The following is a 20,558-nucleotide window of genomic DNA, read 5'->3' on the forward strand; positions in this document are numbered from 1 at the left end:
ATGGATAATATTACATAATGGGGCTATTAAGAAAAGAATCTCATATGTTAAGCATTGCAGAAACGAACATCTATAGCTTTAAGTGATAGGCTATGTCCATTCTGGCTCAGCTCCCGCGATCTGTGAAATAAACAGCAGTTTATTCTTAACATTTGTTTATATTTATTGGTGACCAGTAGTATATACAGAGATGAGATATCTTGCTATTTTAATCTGAAATTATAGACGTCCACTCTCAAGTAGTTTAGGGCCAAAATTGCAACTATTTTGTTTTGATGGAGAACATACCTTTGTGGATTTGGGCCATCGGTTTATGGGGGTTTTCGTACACAATCACTTCGGTGATTTTTAAAAACGTCAACAGTAGCTATGGTTTACATAGGACCTACAATTCTTTTCCTCAGTGGATCATCATGACATCAAATCCACCAGCCTTCAGTGTATGGGGACACACCAGCTGCACTGCATTTATGGTTCTAGAGAATGGGGGCCAGTGTGTGTGTGTGTATTATGGAGTCACCGGTTGAGACTCCATAGTTAAGTTTGAGTTCCGTTTTTCACTTAAGGGATTCAGCCTCTTTTGTTGTTGCCATATCCTCTCTAAATTTACAGCATTTACTCTGTGGGCACAGAATTATTTTGAAAATTTACAAGTAAATCGGTTAATTAGTTTCACTTAAAATTAATTATAAACTGGATCCTTTAAGAAATTGAACATCTGTGTCAGTCTTTTTTCTTTTATCTAGAATTATCTTAATAACAAAATGAGGCACACTCTTCAAACTTCTCATGTACTACAGTTAAAACTCATTGTACATAAAATCTTGTGCTTAGGCTACATTTGAAGAAATTAGGTTGTAATTATGTTTTTGGATGCATTTCTATACCTTAACATGTTGAGATTACATTTAAAAGAAATCCAAACTCTGAATTTCTTGGGTTTCTAATATTTGGCTTTGGAATAATGCAATATCCTTGTAATGTGTTTCACCCTTAAATTACTGATAGGTACTCTCAATCTCAACATAGTTATTTTCTGTCTGTGTGAGAGCGTGCACATGTATACACACACACTTTCCCACAAATGTTGCTAGCCTTCAGGATTGATTGAGTCCACTGCTTGTTCCTCCATTAGTCTTTGGCAAGAATACAGGAGCGGAGACATTTATTATATTTTTCATTCTACCCATCAGCAATCAAGTAGATGGCCCATTGAAAGTATGTCTACGCAGTCAGGCTCAAGTAACAAGTTTACATAGTGTCTGCTTAATCCTAATGCATCTAAAGAAGGAGCACTTGGAGTGATAGAACCAGCATCTGTCACCAAGAGAAAAGGCTCTGCTAATTAACTGTGAATCGGAGCTTCCCTTTTTGTTTTGTTATTTCAGCATGAGAGACGTCTGAAAGGGGAGAGTGAACAAGGCCTGTTAGGTCTGGGTACAGTAGGCTCAAGCAGCACTGGGGTCAGTTGACCATTATGCTAAGATTTATATTATCTTCAGCGATGATTAGAGTACAGTGTCACCAGAGTGCTGCCCTAGCATGATGGTCTCCCACTGACAGACAGTGAGGCAGAGACCAGCACTGTGGTGGAGCTGTCTTAGAGACGTTTCTCCAATGACCGTACACTCTTCCAGTGGCTTTATTGCTATTGAACGAGTGTGATTAACACTGACAAACAGTGCAAGAAGTTCCTGGTCCAGACCCACTGAACTCAATGCGAGTCCTTTCACTGACTTCACTGGGCTGTGGATCAAATGAATACTCACATCCATTACACTTATTTAATAGCACAGAAACCTTATGATGCCCCCAAATTCGGTACAAAACTGACACACAGGAAGACACGGGAGGTAAACGTGTGAAATTTTAGAAATGGTGGTTATTAAGCATCTCCAGGACTGGATGCTCTGTACCTCTTGTAGTAGGATTACAAGAGTTACATTTTGATGGTAAAAAGAAAAGGAGTACTAGTGGCACCTTAGAGACTAACCAATTTATTTGAGCATAAGCTTTCTGAAACCTGTCATTTTGATGGTATTATCATGTAACACAATCAAAAGAGTGAGAATGTGCCTAGATTCCTGGTGGTAACTTTTTAAAAATTTTCTTGGTGTTTGTTTGCTCCTCCTGTGCAGCGTACAATGTCTTTGAATTAAGAAATCCATGTAGCTGCCACGGATGGGATGGATGAAATCAAGCAATTTGAATCATGTTTGATCTTTTATGTGCATCACCTTGCAGGAAAATTTATTTGACCTTTTAAAAATGTATAATTGCGAGTCTCTGAGTGGCGTTGGGAAGACTAATAGACATCGACTTCGGTAGTCAGATAAGCTAGTTCTGTCTTCAGTTTAACGTCTTTGTTGTCAATAGAATTACCACTGCAGAAGGCTTCAGAACTATTACTGAGCCAGCAGTGATCTAGTTACTGATTTCATCATAACTATCTCACACATAGCAGGTTTCAGAGTAGCAGCCATGTTAGTCTGTATTCGCAAAAAGAAAAGGAGTACTTGTGGCACGTTAGAGACTAACCAATTTATTTGAGCATAAGCTTTCGTGAGCTACAGCTCACTTCATCGGATGCATACTGTGGAAACTGCAGAAGACGTTATATACACAGAGACCATGAAACAATACCTCCTCCCACCCCACTCTCTTGCTGGTAATAGCTTATCTAAAGTGATCACTCTCCTTACAATGTGTATGATAATCCAGTTGGGCCATTTCCAGCACAAATCCAGGTTTTCTCACCCTCCGCCCCCGCAAACTCACTCTCCTGCTGGTAATAGCCCATTGTAAAGAGAGTGGTCACTTTGGATGGGCTATTACCAGCAGGAGAGTGAGTCTGTGTTTCCGCAGTATGCATCCGATGAAGTGAGCTGTAGCTCACGAAAGCTTATGCTCAATAAATTGGCTAGTCTCTAAGGTGCCACAAGTACTCCTTTTCTTTTTGCGAATACAGACTAACACGGCTGTTACTCTGAAACTTAGAGACTAACAAATTTATTTGAGCATAAGCTTTCGTGAGCTACAGCTCACTTAGATTTATATACATAGAGAACATGAAACAATGGGTGTTACCATACACACTGTAACCAGAGTGATCACTTAAGGTGAGCTATTACCAGCAGGGGCGAGGGGGGGGGGGGGCTTTTGTAGTGATAATCAAAGTGGTCATTTCCAGCAGTTGACTCATGACTAAAACACCCTATGAATCTGACTTCGCCTTTTGGCCTTTATTTCAGTGTTTAACTAATAAGAGTTGGCTGAATTAACTAACCCCACACAGGCAGAATTCAGTTCTATGATCCTAAGACTCCAAGAGTCCTGCTGTAAAGCCATGGTGCTGGAGCTAGGGCTGCTGGGGGTGCTGCCGAAACCCCTGGCTTGAAGTGGTTTCTTTCACACGCAGGGTTTACAGTTTGGTTCAATGACTCTCAGCACTCCCCCTATCCAACTTGTTCCAGCACCCCTGGTACAGCCTCTCCATGTAGCATCCTTATAGGCTGTGCTCTGTTCTCTCACTGATGTACTGGAGTTTCATCTCGGTAATGTACACTGATGCTAATGACGGTTACACATGTAATGAATCCCCCTGTGTGACAAAGGAAGAATGGGATCCCACTGTCCAAGCCTCCTACACAGTGTGTACTTGTCGGTTTCACAGTTTATTTGTGTTAAGTCAGAATGAATAGCTTGAGGATCTGGCCTAATGATCTTATAGTTTTCTCAGGCAGCTTACATGCTAATTCTATAGTTTGCTGCTCTTCAGAAACAGAGTGTTGTTTCCCTATTTTGATCCAGCCCTTACTTCCTCTCTTACACTTATGAACTGGGGTGTGAGCTAATAGTTAACCTTTCATTTCACTTACAGTATCTTATCACACAATAATGATCCCCTGCTGATAGCTACACAACAAAGCAAAGCCAGAGACATTAAGGAGCCAGATTCTCATTTCACTTATGCTGGTTTTACACCACTGTCTTAATTGGCATTACTCCTCATTCTCACTAGAATAAGTAGGAGGAGACTCAAGCCCAATGATCCTGTAACACCACCCTGTCCTATTGATCTAATTTCATTTATAACAAATGATTAATATGGACTGAATCCTTTTGCCTGATGGATAGAGGAGAAACTGCTGTTCACTGTACCATTACTGAATGGCTGCCTTTGAATTGGCTCAGTGATCATTTTTTGTAATGTACCTAAATCAGCAGCTTGTCTTCTATACCAATACCTAGACTAATGGACGTCCCTTAATTGTTGCTGGCATGCTCCATTGTGCCTAGGTACTGAAGGGCAAGTGGCTCACTGGTTCCACTAATTATGCATTTTGTTGCTCTTGTTGATCTGTTATAGACTTAAACTCCCTTTGAAAAAGGTTCCTAACTCACTTAAGCACATTTGAAAATCCCTCTTTAGTCACTTTTTGAAAATAGGACTTAGGGGCTTTTGAAAATTTCAGCTTCAGAGCCTGAATTTGAAAGAAGCTGAGACCCCTTAGCTCACACTAACTTCAGTGGAAGCACAGACAGCCCAGTATGTCATGGGCAGAACTCAGTGTCTGACAGGACTGGGCCCATCAAATGCCTTCAGGGCAGTTATTTCCTAGGTGTCTGTGCAGTAGACACATCTCTAATCTCATTTCTTGAGATGAGACTCAATTGTAAAGTATGACTCTAGATCCCAGTTTCCTCCAAGTCAGGAATGTTCAGCTGCAGGGTTTTGGTCAGATCTTGTTGTGAAGTTTGGATCTGGATTTCCCCCAAAGTTGAAGGATGGTTCTGATCCCAGAGCTTTAGTTAGGACCCATCTATTGAATCATAGATATCAGGCCCTCAGAATCCCCTCCCCTCTCTCTGGGAAAGACGCCCTTAAGAACTTGCTGTATGTGCAATCAGTTAACATTAATTTTCACTTTTGGCCAATTACTGCATGTGTTCCACATCCTGCTTTCTTAATGTAAAATAAATCCAGGAACTAGATCAGGTTAAATTCTTTAGAAAAACCCTTGCTGGAAGATATTGGCTGGTGGAAAATTTAAAGCATTTATGTTAATATATTACTTGTCTTCTACCAAGAAAGGTTTCAGAGTAACAGCCGTGTTAGTCTGTATTCGCAAAAAGAAAAGGAGGACTTGTGGCACCTTAGAGACTAACCAATTTATTTGAGCATGAGCTTTCGTGAGCTACAGCTCACTTCATCGGATGTATACCGTGGAAACTGCAGAAGACATTATATACACAGAGACCATGAAACAATACCTCCTCCCACCCACTGTCCTGCTGGTAATAGCTTATCTAAAGTGATCATCAAGTTGGGCCATTTCCAGCACAAATCCAGGTTTTCTCACCCTCCGCCCCCCCCCACAAACTCACTCTCCTGCTGGTAATAGCCCATCCAAAGTGACCACTCTCTTCACAATGTGTATGATAATCAAGGTGGGCCATTTCCTGCACAAATCCAGGTTCTCTGGAAAAGCTATTTTGAATCAGAGGCTGAAAATGTATTTGAGCTAATCATGTGAAATCTGATTAACAGATTTATGATGGAGATTTGGACCAATGTTACTGCAGCAAATGGAATCTGGCAACCTCGGGGGATATGATTGAAAGGGATTCCTACCTGCCCAGATGACTCAGAAAGATTAGTAAATGGGCCTTGAAAAATAGTAACATCTTTTGACTATAGCTACAGGCTTTGGAGGGGTCAGGACTAGTCATTCCTTCAGCCTATATGTGGAGGAATAGCTGTGAGGATGATAAAAGTCACCCACAGGAGTTGTGCTGTTTTAATGTCAGCTCCCTGTGACTCCACAGTGAGGCCATTGGTGGTGGTACTGGGGCCAAGATGATCTCCAGCTTGGCAAGGCCCTTGCTAAGGCCACACATGCATTGTATCTGTTAAACTACCCCCCATTCAGTAGTTTCAGCAGGCCTGTCGTCTAAGTTATTTCACTGCCCATTATGAGTTAGCATTCAGGGCTATATTTCTTAGGTTGCGCCATAAGGGCCTAATTGCTTAACCCAGTGTGTTGTGTATTTGCTTTCCTCCTGTGAGTTAGCACTGTCCTGTTGGAGAGAGACGTTTAAATGCTCCTTAAAAGGAAATAATGCATAAGCAAAAGCAAAATTGTTAACACTTAGCTGACCCTCTAATCCCTGATCAACTGCCTGATTGTATTAAAAGGGAACTCTCAAGGCAAATTTAGGCTGTGTGTGAAGAAGCCTAATTCTACAGATTCTTACTCCCATGTGCAGTCCTTATGCAGCTGAGGTGACCAATAAGGAAAAGACCTACAACAAACCATCTTCCACTTAGGAGAATTAGGCCCTGAATTTTACAAAACCCAAAGACAGGCGGACAACAAAAAACTTTCCATGTTTTTTTTTTTTAAATGTCCTGAGAAAATAAACGTTCCCCCTCCCTCCTTTCAAGGTGCTTGCACTCCAAACTTTACAGCATTGTGCATAGAGTCTGAAAATTATAGGAGGGAAATGATTGCTGAGATCAAAGAAGAAGTCAAGCAGCTCCAGCACGAGGCACAATAGAGTCCATGCTGTTATATTCGCTGTGGTAACCTGCAGATTAATGTTGTTTCACTGTGTCCTTGACAAGTATTATATCTGAGGAAAAAATGAAAAAGATAACATTTAAAACAAAGTTTTCATAATTGTTTGCAAGGGATTTTGGTCCCAGGATGGGGCTTTGTGGTGAGTGTAGGGCATGGTGACTGTAGAGCTGATTCTCCATTGCCCTGGACCTTGTCTACTCAGTTACACCTGTACAAAAGGAGTATAAAATGCTACCAGATCAGAAAGATCGTGTCTTACACTCACTGTGCACTGGCGTAAATGACTGCTGCAGGGCAAAGGAGAACCAGGCCCTCTGTAGATTCATGCAAGGGAAGCAGATGACGTTAATAATTGAGGCAGCATAGTGTGGTGGTTAGAGCATGGGCATGCAAGTCAGCAGACTTATGTTCTAATCCTAGCTTTGCTACAGTATCACACTATGACATTGGGCAAGTCACTTCACCACTCTGTGCCTTGGTTTCCCTATGGGGACAATACATCTCTGCCTCACAGGCACAGAAGGTGTTTTAGAAGAGCAAAGTATTAATATAACCATAGAGGATTTTAATGAAAGTTTGCATTCTAAACTCAAGACAAGGCTTTGTCTGTTGCAAGGGAAACCAGATGCAGTAAACCCTTCTAAACTGTCCTTTCTGACAAAAGAATTGGGCCTGATTCTCACTTACACTAAAGCCCTTCACACTCTTTGGCAGAGTAAAAAGGGCCTTAAAGTAGATGTAAATATAATGTATTCATTTTAAGACCCCCTTTTTGCTCCCAAAGCAGTGTAAAGGGGCTATACTGTAAATGAGAATCTGGCCCATCATTATCAAAGTGCAATGCACAGAAATATCTGTCAAACTAAATGTTTACATTCCTAATAAACAAATATTCTGTGCCATGTGGCTGCTTCTTCCTTAGAGTTTAATTGTGGAAGGAAGTTTCCAACTGGAAGCTAATGTTTTCTCAGGTTAGGATTGGGAATACTGGGCTAGATTGGTTCCCCTTTCATTAATGAATGGGTGGAACCCAAGTATCTATTCTGCTGTTGAAAGTCTCTCTCCATAGCCAGGTTCCTACTCAGAGCTCCGACAGCTGAGCCAGCTTCAGAAAAAGGGATTTTCAAGACTGAGATGACTATCCCTTCCTTAGGCAAAATCAATTTGGTACAGGAAATAGTAGCAGCCACAGTGACTACCTTTTAATGATCTGGCTGCAGGATGAAGAAGCGTTCTAATGTTTTTCCTTAAAGGAAACCTCTTACATGAGTTCATAATCTAGGAAGGTATTCTTGATCTTTTTTCTCTGCAAATGCAAATGGATGCAAGTGGCCTAAGAATTGCCATAGTCTGATATAAAGCTATACTCTGATTCAGTTGAGGAAACTGCTCTTCATCTTGATGTGTATTCTTTCCTCAAACAGAGCAGCTAATACAATACCTGATATTTCACCCAGCTCAGTTCTCATGCCAGGATGTTGCAACATAGCTGTGACCTTGTGGACGTCAGATTTTTTTCTTAGCTGGACTCCCTGGTCATTCAGAATTTCATGGCAAGAGCAGGGATAGAGCACAGATCATCATGCTCCGAAAGGACTGGCTCTTACCACTTGTGCTGCAGGAGACTCTCCTTTACCTGTCAGTAGTAGAGGGGCTATGACATTCAATTGAACTGTTCTGATTCCATCGAGTGGAGGACAGTGCTACATAACACAGGCCAGTTCATTACAGTATTACTCTTCAGCTAGTCGTTCTACTGATTTGTCAGTGCTTTTATATTCTCCAGTGTTTAGAGGAGGTGTATTATAACTCAGTTACCTTGATAATGATACCTTGTGTCTGTGGGATCTGTTTCGTAAAAGTGCTTAATGGGTGTTAAAATTAAGTCCTTTGAAAGAAGGTAGTTTCCAAAGGTCTTAATAAATAAGGCTCGAAGAGGAGAAGTGACCAGCTCAAGGGCAGTTGCAGACTGAGGAATAGAACCTAGGAGCACTAACTCCTAGTCTCTTGTTCTGACAAGTAGACGATATTCCCATTCTGTGATTAAACTAGGTACATACAACTTGGAATTAAATCAGTTCGTTCCTTTCTGATATGGAGTAAGAGGGGGATGTGCCCACTGCATTGTGTGGTGGTGGGGAGTTGATATTATCTTTGCTAGTTTCACAGCAGAACTAGCTGCATTTTGAACCATAAAAATGCTCCTTCCCAAGATTTCAGGTAATCTTTTTCCTGTGCAATGCATAGTAATATCAGTGTACAAAACCCGGACTAAAGGTCTGTAGTCTTTATGGGGCCTTAGGGAGCCGAAATGGTTCCACTCAGATCACATCAAGATTGAGGAACTTAGTTTTCACATGAAGCAGAAACTCAGCTTGAGAGAAACCACAGAAGAAAATTCAAGTGGAAGCAAGAAGTATAGCTAGCAATTTAAAATTGCTATACACACCTGCCAGCTGACCTATTGCCTCCCCTCCCTGTTCACAGTGCAGCATACGCCTGGTCTCCTGAGGCATTGTGCACAACTTGACTGCTAACACAGCAGGGGCAGCTAGAGATCTAGCAGCTAGCTGCCATAAGAAATGTTGTCCCTCTACCACTACACGCACATCAGAAGGCTACATGCTACTTGAGGGTCATGCATTAGAACTTCTGACAGCTGAGCAGAGGAGAGAAGTGTGAGCAGGCTCCAAATCTGAGCTGGCTACATTAGGGAGCAGGATGGTGGGTGGTTTTCAAGGAGCCAGCGGCTACTTTACCTGTAGCCACGGCAGCATATTGAGTGGCGCTCTTGAAATCGTGCTCTGCCCCTTCTTTGCCCTGACCACCACAGGACTGGTCTGTCTGTTCCACCCCTCTCCCAGTTGGGAAATACTGGATTATGGTGTGACAATTAATTAGGTATCTGGACATCTTCTGTTGCTTAAGTGTCAATTTCAGACCATGTATTATATACACTTGTGGTTGTGTGAAACATATCAATGTCATCCCTGCTCTTTCTCCTCTTTGATTCAGTCTGTGTTGGTAAAGGGCTCAGAATTGCTGTACATGTTGATTTTTTTTTTTTAAGCTTTTCTGACTCAACTTGCTCTAGAGCCTGAATTTAAGTGAGGGTGGGAGGGCAACCTTGTGGCACCATTTTAAATAATGTGTAATGATGCAATTAATGGCTTATAAGGAATGAATGCTGCAGGGATCAGAAGGCTCCAGCTGCGCTGTCTGTTACCCCTCTAAAATTGATGGACTGTATCATTGTAACAAGCCTGTTGCAATAAAGCCACAAATAACATCTGAGAAAATCACAGATGCTTTCAACAAACTTCAACCTTCTGAGCTTTTAATGAGGGGATGGGGGGAATATTTTCAAAGCATGCAATTTGCACAAAGAGCTAGAAACATTTATCTAGGTTTATAAATTGTTAGGATAGGAAACCAGCAGCATGGTGTCTGTACAAAGGGTAGACTTCTACTGGTGCTATTAAATTCTGGGATTTGGAGCTGGTGGCTCCAAGATTGCAGAGTTAAATAAGTTCGGCATCAATATCTTGTTTCCGTTAGAATGGACTCTGTTAAAATTAAAATGCATTGGTAAAGATGTTGATGCCCAGTGACATCCTTGAACAAATTAATAACAAACATTACTTATTCCTAAATTTTTGAAGATTTTGCAGAGGATTTTGCTGCACAAACCCCCTTAGTCAATGGAAGTTATAACTTAATTCCATGACTCTCTGAAAATTTAGGAGCCAGGATAAGCAAAACATCGGGCCTATTCCCAGACTGAGGAGCAGAGACATTACATGACTCCACTAATACTAATAGGAACTGCCCACCGAAATCTGCTGTGCAACAGTACATGGATTTGACTCATCTGTGTCAACAGTCCGAGAAAATTATTTAGATTAAGGACACTCTTTTCCTGGTTCACCAAAGGAAATTGAGCCAGGATCTGATTTTAGTTGCTCTTTGTGATGCAAATATCCGATCTGAATGGTGACCTTTCTCCATATAGTATAATTGCTCGATTGCATTGACATCTGTGATTAAAGAGACTGTACCTAACGTTAAGTTAACAGAGCCCCCAGTGCATTCCTTCATATTCACCTGTGCATGCTACTTGGCTGAAAAAATGGAAAATGATCCTGAGACTATTTAATATACATTCCTTCTGAGATCCTAAGTATCCAATCCATGAGTAAATATGCACCATCTCCCATAAGAGGGTTTTTTGTAGCATAGTCTTACTGGTCCCCTTCCTATGCTATACAGAAGCTGAACGTAACAAACAGTAGAGGTGTTCATTGGGAGCTTCTACACCAAAAACACAAACCTCTTCCTCTTGAACTAAAGGAGAACTTTTTAGCTGTAAGAAGCAGACTGTTTATAGATGCTGAAGCCAAAAACTGGAGGAAAACAAGGCTACATGTGGGAATCCAATGTACTACTGCTGTGTGTTATGAAGGGGTGATCAGCAAGAGGCTTACTGGGCCAGTAGTCTGCAAACATTTGGACCGGTGGGTGTCCGTGAAAGCTTGCATTTTGTTACCCAGGAAAGCCTGCATCATGCTTCAAGGTGATGTTTTGTTATAAGAGAGACAACCTGACCAGCTTTATTGCTTATACAATGCATGGAGATGTTTTATGGCATTGTAAAGCTTAGGAGTGTATACATTGTCTGGCTGTGATTTTTTTTTTTTTTCCCCTCAGGCTTCTGTCTTCTCTCTCAGGGTTTATCTACGTCACTAGAATCCCTAAGTAAAGCTGCAGGCTGGTCATGTACTGTCAGTAGGCAGCAGTGAGCAATATATTAGCATGTACCCCTTGGTAAACAACTTGATTAAGTTCACTTGGTGGGAACATTTAGACTTTGTTCCGAACACAGATATGGAGCATATTGAGCACTGTGTATTAAATGTGTATAATCTGAACTGACAGTGGTGGGGTGAAGACCCTGTCAGAGGGGTCAGGTGCAATAGTATTTTCAAAATGTTTGATGATGACGCATTCTCAAGGCAAAGCTTTTCTCTTCAGAGCAGTGACTGGCACAAATGACTCAGCAGAATCAAGAGAGAATAGGGGGTGATGCCACCAGAGGTAGGAACATTATCCCAAATCTCCCTTCGGTTTGCGCCAAGAACTTTTTAACAAGGTGCTCCTGTGAGTTGCCTCTCCAGCCTCCAGTCACTGGTAGGCAGCCTGGATGGCAGAAAGGCCTGTCAATAGGGCCTTTCACAGTTAGATACTCAAATCTAGCCCAGTTCTGAAGTGAGCAAAAGTTATTACAAGCTGTTGTGTGATTGATGTGAAGTGAGTGAATCAGCTCAAGTCTGGTTCTCATGGACAGAATTGTCACCATCACAAATGACACTAATGCGGAGTAGCAGCAGAGAAGTGAGAGGCATCGAGGACTGAAGAAGGATAGCAGACTGAACAGCCCTAGATGTGATCCCTTCCAGATCAGGGTGATGCAAAGTCTTTTGGTGACACAACACTGGGGAAACTTGCACTGCTGCTGCCTATGTTGCAGCTGAAGAGTTGACTGCAATCTCCAGGCCTCTCAGTCTGTACAGACTTTAATTGGGACTCACTTTACATGAAAAATATATAAAGGTTTTTTGTATTGTCTATTTGATATGGTTTCTTTTGTGTTTTAATTCACACATCTGCTAGACTTTGGGCAACACAATACAATGTATTCACTCTGAGCTGCACCAGACTACATGCTAGAAATGGAAAGATAGACGACCTAACGGAAAGCATCGCTCATCTGGTGCAGGATTGTTTCCCTGCAGAATATTTTCTAGCGCCTTGTCCAGTCCAGTTTTAAATGTCTGACATAAATAAACTATCTCACACACATGATTTGCAAGAATGTGTTCGCTCATTAAATCCTAAGTCTGTCATCACAGTGTAATGATTCTGGGTTTTTTTCCCCCCCATCCCATCACTCCATTTTTAATTTGTGTTATCTATGTACTGTGGCAGCTCTGTGGCAATCCTAGAAAGAGCAAGTTTAGACAATGTAGTTTCTCCATTTGACTCTTCCTGTTTGCTCAGAAACTGCAACAGAAATCTTGAATTATCAGTCAGAATACCCCGGAAGAAACTATTGAATGGGTAACAGAATAAACCGTAGCGGTGGGTGACAGGGTCCCAACACAGGGCAATAGTCTCTTTCGCTCACATCAATGATAGCGTTCAATACTTTCCCTGTGTTGTTTCTGCACTGCATTTTGACCCTAATGCAGCAGTCGATGCCTACTCAGATAAATGCTTGAGTACATGCTCAACTCTAGGCAAGTGCTTAAAGTTAAACGTGCGGCTGAGGACTTTGCAGAACATTATTAGTGTGGTGATTTACTGTTTGTATTGTAGCAGCGCCTAGGAGCCCCAGTCATAGACCAGGACCCCATTGTGCGAGGTGCTGTACAAACACAGACCAAAAAGACACTATCGGCTCCAAGAAAATGGATTTAAGCACTTTGGGTCTGATCCTGCTTCTGTTCAACTAATGCGAGCTCTTCCACTGAGTCCAGTGGCAGCTTGAGCAGGCCCTTGATTAAATGCTTTGCTGAATTTGGGCTCTTGTGCCTTATTAGGCAGGATTACATACTGTCACAGAGAGTAAAAAGCTTCTTTTTCTCTACATGTTTTCCTTTTTTATGAGGTTTCTGAGCCAAGATGAACCATTGAATCCTAGAAGGCTCATCAGAGAAGTCTGCAAAGAAAAAAAATGATCATACTACTAAAGATGTCGGCAACAAAATAATTATTTTATGAAGAGACATTTCAGTTTAAGCATAATTGGAGGGCAGTTTTCTCCTCCTTCTGTCACTGGTTCAGATCTGAGTATTGCTTGACCTGTATTTTAGACAAGTGTCATTTTTGGGAGGGGATTTCACAGCTGGGAGAAGGAAAGAAGGAATTGTTTCTCCTCGGTATTAGTTTAAAAATAAAATGCATGGTAGCTGGGTTTAAGTTGCTCAGGGTTGACTATGTCCCAGTGGAGACAAACTAGGAAGCAGAGTGCAGGTGAAGTGGTCAAAAATGAAGTATAAATTCAATTTATTATAGGGCTATCATCATGTGGTGTGTAGGTATGGGGGTGTGTCTATTATGGTGGCAGTGTGGATCAGTTTGATTTAAAGTGGTGCACACCGCTACCCTAATGCAATAACTAACTCTCTCTCTCTCTCTCTCAAGATCCAGCTGATCCACACTGTTACCATAGTACGATAATAGTCATACCCCACTCTGAAGAGTTTGCAGCTTAATGAAAACAATAAATAAATAAATAAATAAATAAATGTCTAACTCCTAGGCCCCACTTCTGCCTTCTCACAGAGGAATTATTGCGAGCTCCAAGTGTTCAAAAATCATGAGTTTGGACAACTTAAATGATACTGACTTTAAAAAATACTGTTTGTTCTTTGTATTTGCCTTCTGGGTGTACTTGGGTCATGTTTTCAAGCTTTCTTCCACAATCATGAGAACTAGAGACTTATTTTTGTTCTTTAGGTGAGAAACTCCGGTTTCATTTAATCACGTGACTCTAGGAGCTGCACCATTAAGCAAAATGCTAAATGTGGGGGGAGACTCAGTAAAGTCACGAGAGCTGGGAACTCTACAAAGGTGCAACTCCCATTGATTTCATCTGCATAAGTGAGGGTACCAGTATGTTTCTGGCATATAGATATTTTGAGTAAAATTCAAAAGTGAGTCTGATTGTAAAAGGAGTTTGTTCTGGTGTAACTTACATCCTCTTCCAGCCCCTAGCTTGCCCATTTCTGCCCTCACTTACACATGTATGGTTCTCACATATGTGAGGGCAGAATTGAGCCCAGTTACATGAGAATATTTTAATACCTGGCTCGCATGTAGTGCTTTTTCGTCTGTAGATCTCCAAACATTTCACAAAAGAGGTTAGTTATACCCATTTTATAGATGGAGAAACTAAGGCACAAAGCAACATGTCTTATCCAAGGTCACCAGGCATTCCAGTGGCACAGACAGAAATAGAACCCAGGTCTCATGAGTCACACTCACATGATTTATCCACTGGGCCACGCTATTTTTTTGAGCTACAACTTAATCATGCATTGATAAACACCACTGAACCTTGTTCCCCAGCTGGGTAAATATTAGGTAGGGTGGAACTGGATTCCAGTCTGTTACTTAGCAAATGGCATTAGATGTAAACACAATATATCTGTCTTCTTATAAAAATATTTGCTTACCTCTCTGGTCACTCTTGGTATTAAAAGCACATTTAAAGCAGATTGGTTCAAAAATTGGTAGTGCATTTTTTTTTTTTAGGGTAGAACTCTAACGAGGGAGATGCATGTTGGATTGATATATAACCATTATAGTTCCACAGAAGCAGCATTGTAGTGAAGGCAGATTTGACTTGGCTAAGGGGTATAAATAGCTGAGCAGCAAGACCAAGAGAAGTGGCAATAGAAGTGATTGCAATCCATACAGTTATTACAATCTCACCCTAACAGGAATTAGGCTCTCTACATTTTATATATAGAGAGAGTTCCTATTAAGGTGAGATTGTAATCACATCTATTGCCACTTCTCTTGGTCTTGCTGCTCAGTTATTTATGCCCTTTTAACCAAGTCAGATCTGCACTCATCCTTTTCCTTACTGGGAATTGCAAATTAACTTCAGCTTTATATACAGTATTTCTTTAGCAAACTAACGTAAACCAGGGTACAATTTAATGTGTTACTATTTTCATGCTTTAGGGAAGGAAAAAAGCCTCAGCTTTCAGGGCAAATTGTTGTAAAAATGTTACCCAGTGCTTTTTTAACATTTATTTTTATGAAAGAACCTGGGTTGTTGGTTTTTGGGTTTTTTTTGTTGTCTTCAATAAATGCCTTTAAGTTCCTGGGGCAGGTAAGGAGTCACTGTTGCTTTAACAAGGGCTTCTTTGCCCTGGCTGAAGACCGAAATCTAAATTTAGAAAACAGAATGTTGTTGCAGATCTCCTTGTTAAGACCCCTACTGTTTCAGCAAAGCCTGAACCCAGCAACCCTGGATAATATGAAACAGGAGTCACTTATATGGAAGCAGGCAACAGGAAAGGGAAATGACTTACCTGTGACTAGGGTTCTCTGAAGATGGCATCCTTTGTAGGTCCCTCGGGCCTCACGCTTTCATGTGTGAGATTCCGTAGCGTGTTGAGATGGCAGTTTTTTGAATCCTTCCACTGTGGAGGTTGGTGCACGTTCCTCTATCATAGAGTTGGGGCAAATATCTGAAAAGCAACTTTGGGCAAATATCCACACAGATTCATTTCTGCAGCATTCACTCCCTTTTTGTGTTGGCTTTCTCAGGTGTTCTGCCCAGCAAGTAGGAAGAAGGAGAGACAATGCCTCAAGTGGACTGGATTGGGAATCAGAAGATGTGAATTGTATTCCTGGCTCTGTGACTGTCCTGGTGTGTGAGTAAGTCACTTCTCTCTGTGCCTCTGATTTCCCCTCCCACCTTTTGTCTGTCTTGTCTATTTAGACTGTCAGTGCTTCGGGTGGGGAGTGGAGGCTGTCTCTTACTGTATGTCTGTGCGACTCACTGCACAGTTGGGGGGCCGTGATCTCAGTTGTGGCCTCTAGGTCCTACAGTAATAAAAATAACCATTGACTGTAGAGTAAATGCTTAGTCATCTTAGCATGATGGAGGCTACCTTCACTAAACTCGTAAGAAGATACTGTGTAGGTAACAACATGGACAAAATGAAATAGTGTGGGGACTGGTGGTTTTAATGGTAGTGTTTATGCCTAACCTCATAACCTTGGTCCTCTAGAGCTCAGGGAGAATGATCTCTGTATAGGGAGTAAACACTGAAAGGGGAGGAAAATACCTTTTGGTTGCAACCTCCTCTATGCAATGAAGGAACAGCATTCTCTAAGCGAAAACGCTCCTTCTTGGGTGTTAGGATGCTGCTGCTGAGGCCCCTTGTGGGTGAGTTGAAGGGGCAATCAGCAGGGCTTCGGCAAAAGCTCTGAGAATAATTTAGGAATGAAAAATAAAAGAATGAGTTTAGATGCAAAATGTGCCCCTTCTATAGCCTGCGGACAGGGATGTAGGAAGAAGTGGAGAAAAGATACATAACTTTGACCTTAGTCTTGTTTCATGGACTTCAGATCAGGCCTAATGCAGCAAAATGCTAGATGTCTGGTGTGCTATCCAGTATCCCAAAGAAATGCCACAAGTTTTAAGAATTCTACTGAATAAAACAAAATCACAAAGCAGAACTGTATAATTGCTGCTTTTATCAACTTTCATGCAAAGGGCCTGATCCCAAGCCCATTGAAGTCCATGGAAGGACTCCCATTGATTACATTGGGCTTTAGATCAGGGCTGAAATACAAATGCCAAAAATTGGTGTCCCAATTCTCCTCTCATTGCTGTAAATCATGGGCTTCAGTGGAGTTGCACTGGCTTAGGGAAAGGAGAATCAGGGAATGTGACTCTCCTAAAGGCTAAGGATTCTCAATAGATTTTTCTCTCACTTCTGATATTTGTTTTTGCTGTGACTCTTGGGCATCACCTGTGGTCACCAAACATGCATAGTCTCCTAAGGATCATTGCACTAGCCAGAGTGACCATGGTTGATGGCCTTGCATCGAGCATTGTGTAGTGAAGTTCCCAGATCTGGTTCAATCCTGCAAATCCATGAATCTTGGTGGGTGGGGATCATGGGTGGTGGCAGGTAGGGTCTCGAAGGAGAGTTTGAGAGCGCGGTGTGCTGGACTATTTATGTCCATCCTGGTGACGTGGCCAAAGAGAACGCAACACTGCTTTTGAATGTAATTATAACATTTTGCACAAAGTCAAACCACTTTGTCCTCAGGATTTGGCACTGACCACATATGGAATACCTCTAGCTTCTTCAAGTCTGCGTGTAAGAGGGTCCAGGTTTCTGACCCATACAAAAAATACAGGTAGTACACAGGTGTGATAGATGCCGAACTTTGTCTTAGCACAGAGATATTTTTGCATTTATAAGCAAATGCATTCATGCAGGAGGCAACGAGACCTATTCGTCAAAGAACATCTGGTTTGCTGCAACCATTTGAACTCTGCTTGCAGTGTAGGTCGATGAACTCATCAGTGCTCTCCAGGGTACACGACCCCACCTGCACCAGTGGTTCTGGTGGCCCAGCTCCAAGGTTCTGGACCTTAGTCTTCTCCCATGAGATGTTCAACCCCATAGTGAGGACACAGTCTTGGAGACCTTGGAGGGTGGGGCTGAAATTCTCTGACTTTTCCATATACATAAGGTAAAAGCAGCAAGGAGACTGCTAGAGCACTGGGAACTAGCTAGGTCAGGTAGATGGGTGTTTCACTGGTGAGAGAACTAATTGGCTAGCTCTGCAATCTGCTATTATATGTTCTGGTTCTTTCCCAAAGATGGCAGGCAACTAGTCAATGCCTGTATTAAGATGTTTAGGACTATAAACTTATATTGACCCTATGGGAACAAAGCAGTAGGAGAATAGGTGTACTTAGAGAACCCTTCTAAAGACTGGCTTAGGAAAACATAGCATTATACTACATGACCCCTGTTGCTTTTTCTTTGAACAACAGAATTTCCCCAGAGGTTAATGGTGGCTATGCTGTACTGGATGGATGAAGATATAAAGACTGCAATATCATCAATGCCCTGAGATACTGATGCTTCTCCCTAAGAGGTCATCAGTAGGACTTGAACTCAGGCCTTTTAGCACCAAAACATATATCTCTCCTACTTCGGCTAATAGAGTTAGTGTCAGTGGGTAGCAGTAGTAGGCTGTTATACACTATGTGAACCAGTCACTATACAGGGGCATACTTCAGAATAGTGCTCCCATTAGTAGGGCCCTACCAAATTCACAGCCATGAAAAACACACCATGGACTGTGAAATCTGGTCTCCCCCGTGAAATGTGGTCTTTGTGTACTTTCACCCTATACTATACGGATTTCACAGGGGAGACCAGTGTTTCTCAAACTGGGGGTTCTGACCCAAAAGGGGGATGGAGGGGGGGTTGCAAGGTTATTATAAGGGGGTTGTGATCTTGCCACCTTTACTTCTGTGCTGCTACCATCAGAGCTGGTGGCTGGAGAGTGGTGGCTGCTGGCCGAGGGCCCAGCTCTGGAGGCAGCAGCACAGAAGTAAGGATGGCAATGCCATACCGTGCATTCCTTACTTCTGCGCTGCTGCTGGCAGCATAGAAGTAAGGGTGGCAATACCACAACTCCCCTACAATAACCTTGCAACACCCCCCCATACACACACGCAGTTACAACACTGAAAAATTTCAGATTTAAATATCTGAAATCATGAAATTTACTATTTTTAAAATCCAATGACCGTGAAATTTGCCAAAATGGACTGTGAATTTGGTAGGGCCCTACACAGAAAATAGCTTCATTACAGTTTACTGGATCTCAGAAGTACACAGTTGCATATGACTGATGATTATGAACACATAGAAGTAATTGTTGGGTTTTTTTATACTGTCCAATACAGTACACCTAGAGAACATCTTCTGCACCAAAAAAAAAAAAAAAAGTGTGGGCAGAGGGGAGGAAGTGATATTGTCACTGAGGGCTTGGGTTTTTAATCTCTGTTCCTCTCTCCTTAATGTTTCTCCATGCTCTCAACATAAAGAGGAAAAACAGGACTAGAAATATTTGTTTCCCTGTGATCATTTCCAGAAGCACTTCTGTAGATCTTATTACTGCTATGCGTGTGACAGGTACAAACAGCAATAACTGAGCTGTATCATGCATCATGTGGGCTTTAGACACTGGTAACTTCTTTGCATTCACCACTAGGTCCCCACTTTGTGTTCTGATGCCTTCTGAGTGATGGGTCTGAGCTGAGCATTGTCGTCCTACTGAGTGCACCAGAACATTATCCTTAATGCGCCAAACAACAGTAAGAGAATTGCCAAATTATTCATTAGCAATTAGATTCCCCCCCCGATCATTCTTTTGCACAGTAGCATGTTATTGCAACATCAGTTACATAAAGCAACTAGTGACTGTTAGTGTCAGTTACTCTGTCCCCATGATCTCCTCTGCATGTGAGATTTCTGTGCCACATACTATATGAACTCCAGCTCCAGGCAAATAACATAGTTTGTTCCTTTAAATAAATTTGCAGGGATTCGTTTTAACTCTTAGATGATTGTAAACTAAGAGTAACTCATTCTAATCAGGTTTCAGAGTAGCAGCCGTGTTAGTCTGTATTCACAAAAAGAAAAGGAGTACTTGTGGCACCTTAGAGACTAACCAATTTGTTAGTCTCTAAGGTGCCACAAGTACTCCTTTTCATTCTAATCAGTTGTTTTCTTCCCTGTAAAGATAAAGGGTAATATTGTTAAATCTTATTAAAAAATGTCCAACTCATAATCCCAGAGACATCTGGTCACCTTTTCCATCCACAACCTGAGGATGTTGTATGCAACAAGATAGTAGCCTCTCTAGGCTGGAAACATCATGATACAGAACAGGGGCCTGATGACACAACTCTTACTCACAAATAATCGTGTCAAAATCAAAGGAAATATTGCAGTAAGAATTACTATCAAGAAACCTGTTATGGGTTTCGAGGCTTGATCCTGTGAGGTACTCTAACGGGACTACTCATGCTTAAAATTAAGCATGTGTTTAACTGTTCTGCTGGATGGGGGCAGGTTGCTTGACAGCTTGCAGGAACAAGTCCCTCATGGCCTTTTATATGAGAGTTCCAATCACCTGGATTGCACTTGTACATGGAACATAGTAGTAAATTATGACGATCATAAGCTGTAGCTTTGCTCTTATTTTTAAGTGAATTCAGTTCCTATGGAAATACTGGACAGAGACCCCTGGGAATTGCAGTCCCTGATTTATCGCATCAGGTACAGTGAAGGTAGAAACAGTGCAAGCTTTCCCCCAGGCCAACATGCCTTGACCTGGATAATGGAATTACACCAA

At 41.7% G+C, this 20,558-nt stretch overlaps 1 protein-coding gene across 3 annotated transcripts in view; it reads left to right on the top strand.

Moving 5' to 3' along the window:
* The window catches only part of DHX40 (DEAH-box helicase 40), a 140,572-nt gene that overhangs the window by 58,550 nt on the left and 61,464 nt on the right, over positions 1 to 20,558 (top strand). For all 3 annotated transcript variants that reach the window (XR_012665363.1, XM_075120843.1, XM_075120845.1), the window contains exon 3: positions 15,927 to 16,037. Coding sequence is in view for 2 of the 3 variants with exons in the window: in XM_075120843.1 (XP_074976944.1) it covers positions 15,927 to 16,037 (111 nt within the window). In the remaining variant the exon portion in view is untranslated. The remainder of the gene's footprint in view (positions 1 to 15,926; positions 16,038 to 20,558) is intronic.

The sequence above is a fragment of the Caretta caretta genome, chromosome 17 (assembly GCF_965140235.1).
Source record: "Caretta caretta isolate rCarCar2 chromosome 17, rCarCar1.hap1, whole genome shotgun sequence".
Lineage (NCBI taxonomy): Eukaryota > Metazoa > Chordata > Testudines > Cheloniidae > Caretta > Caretta caretta.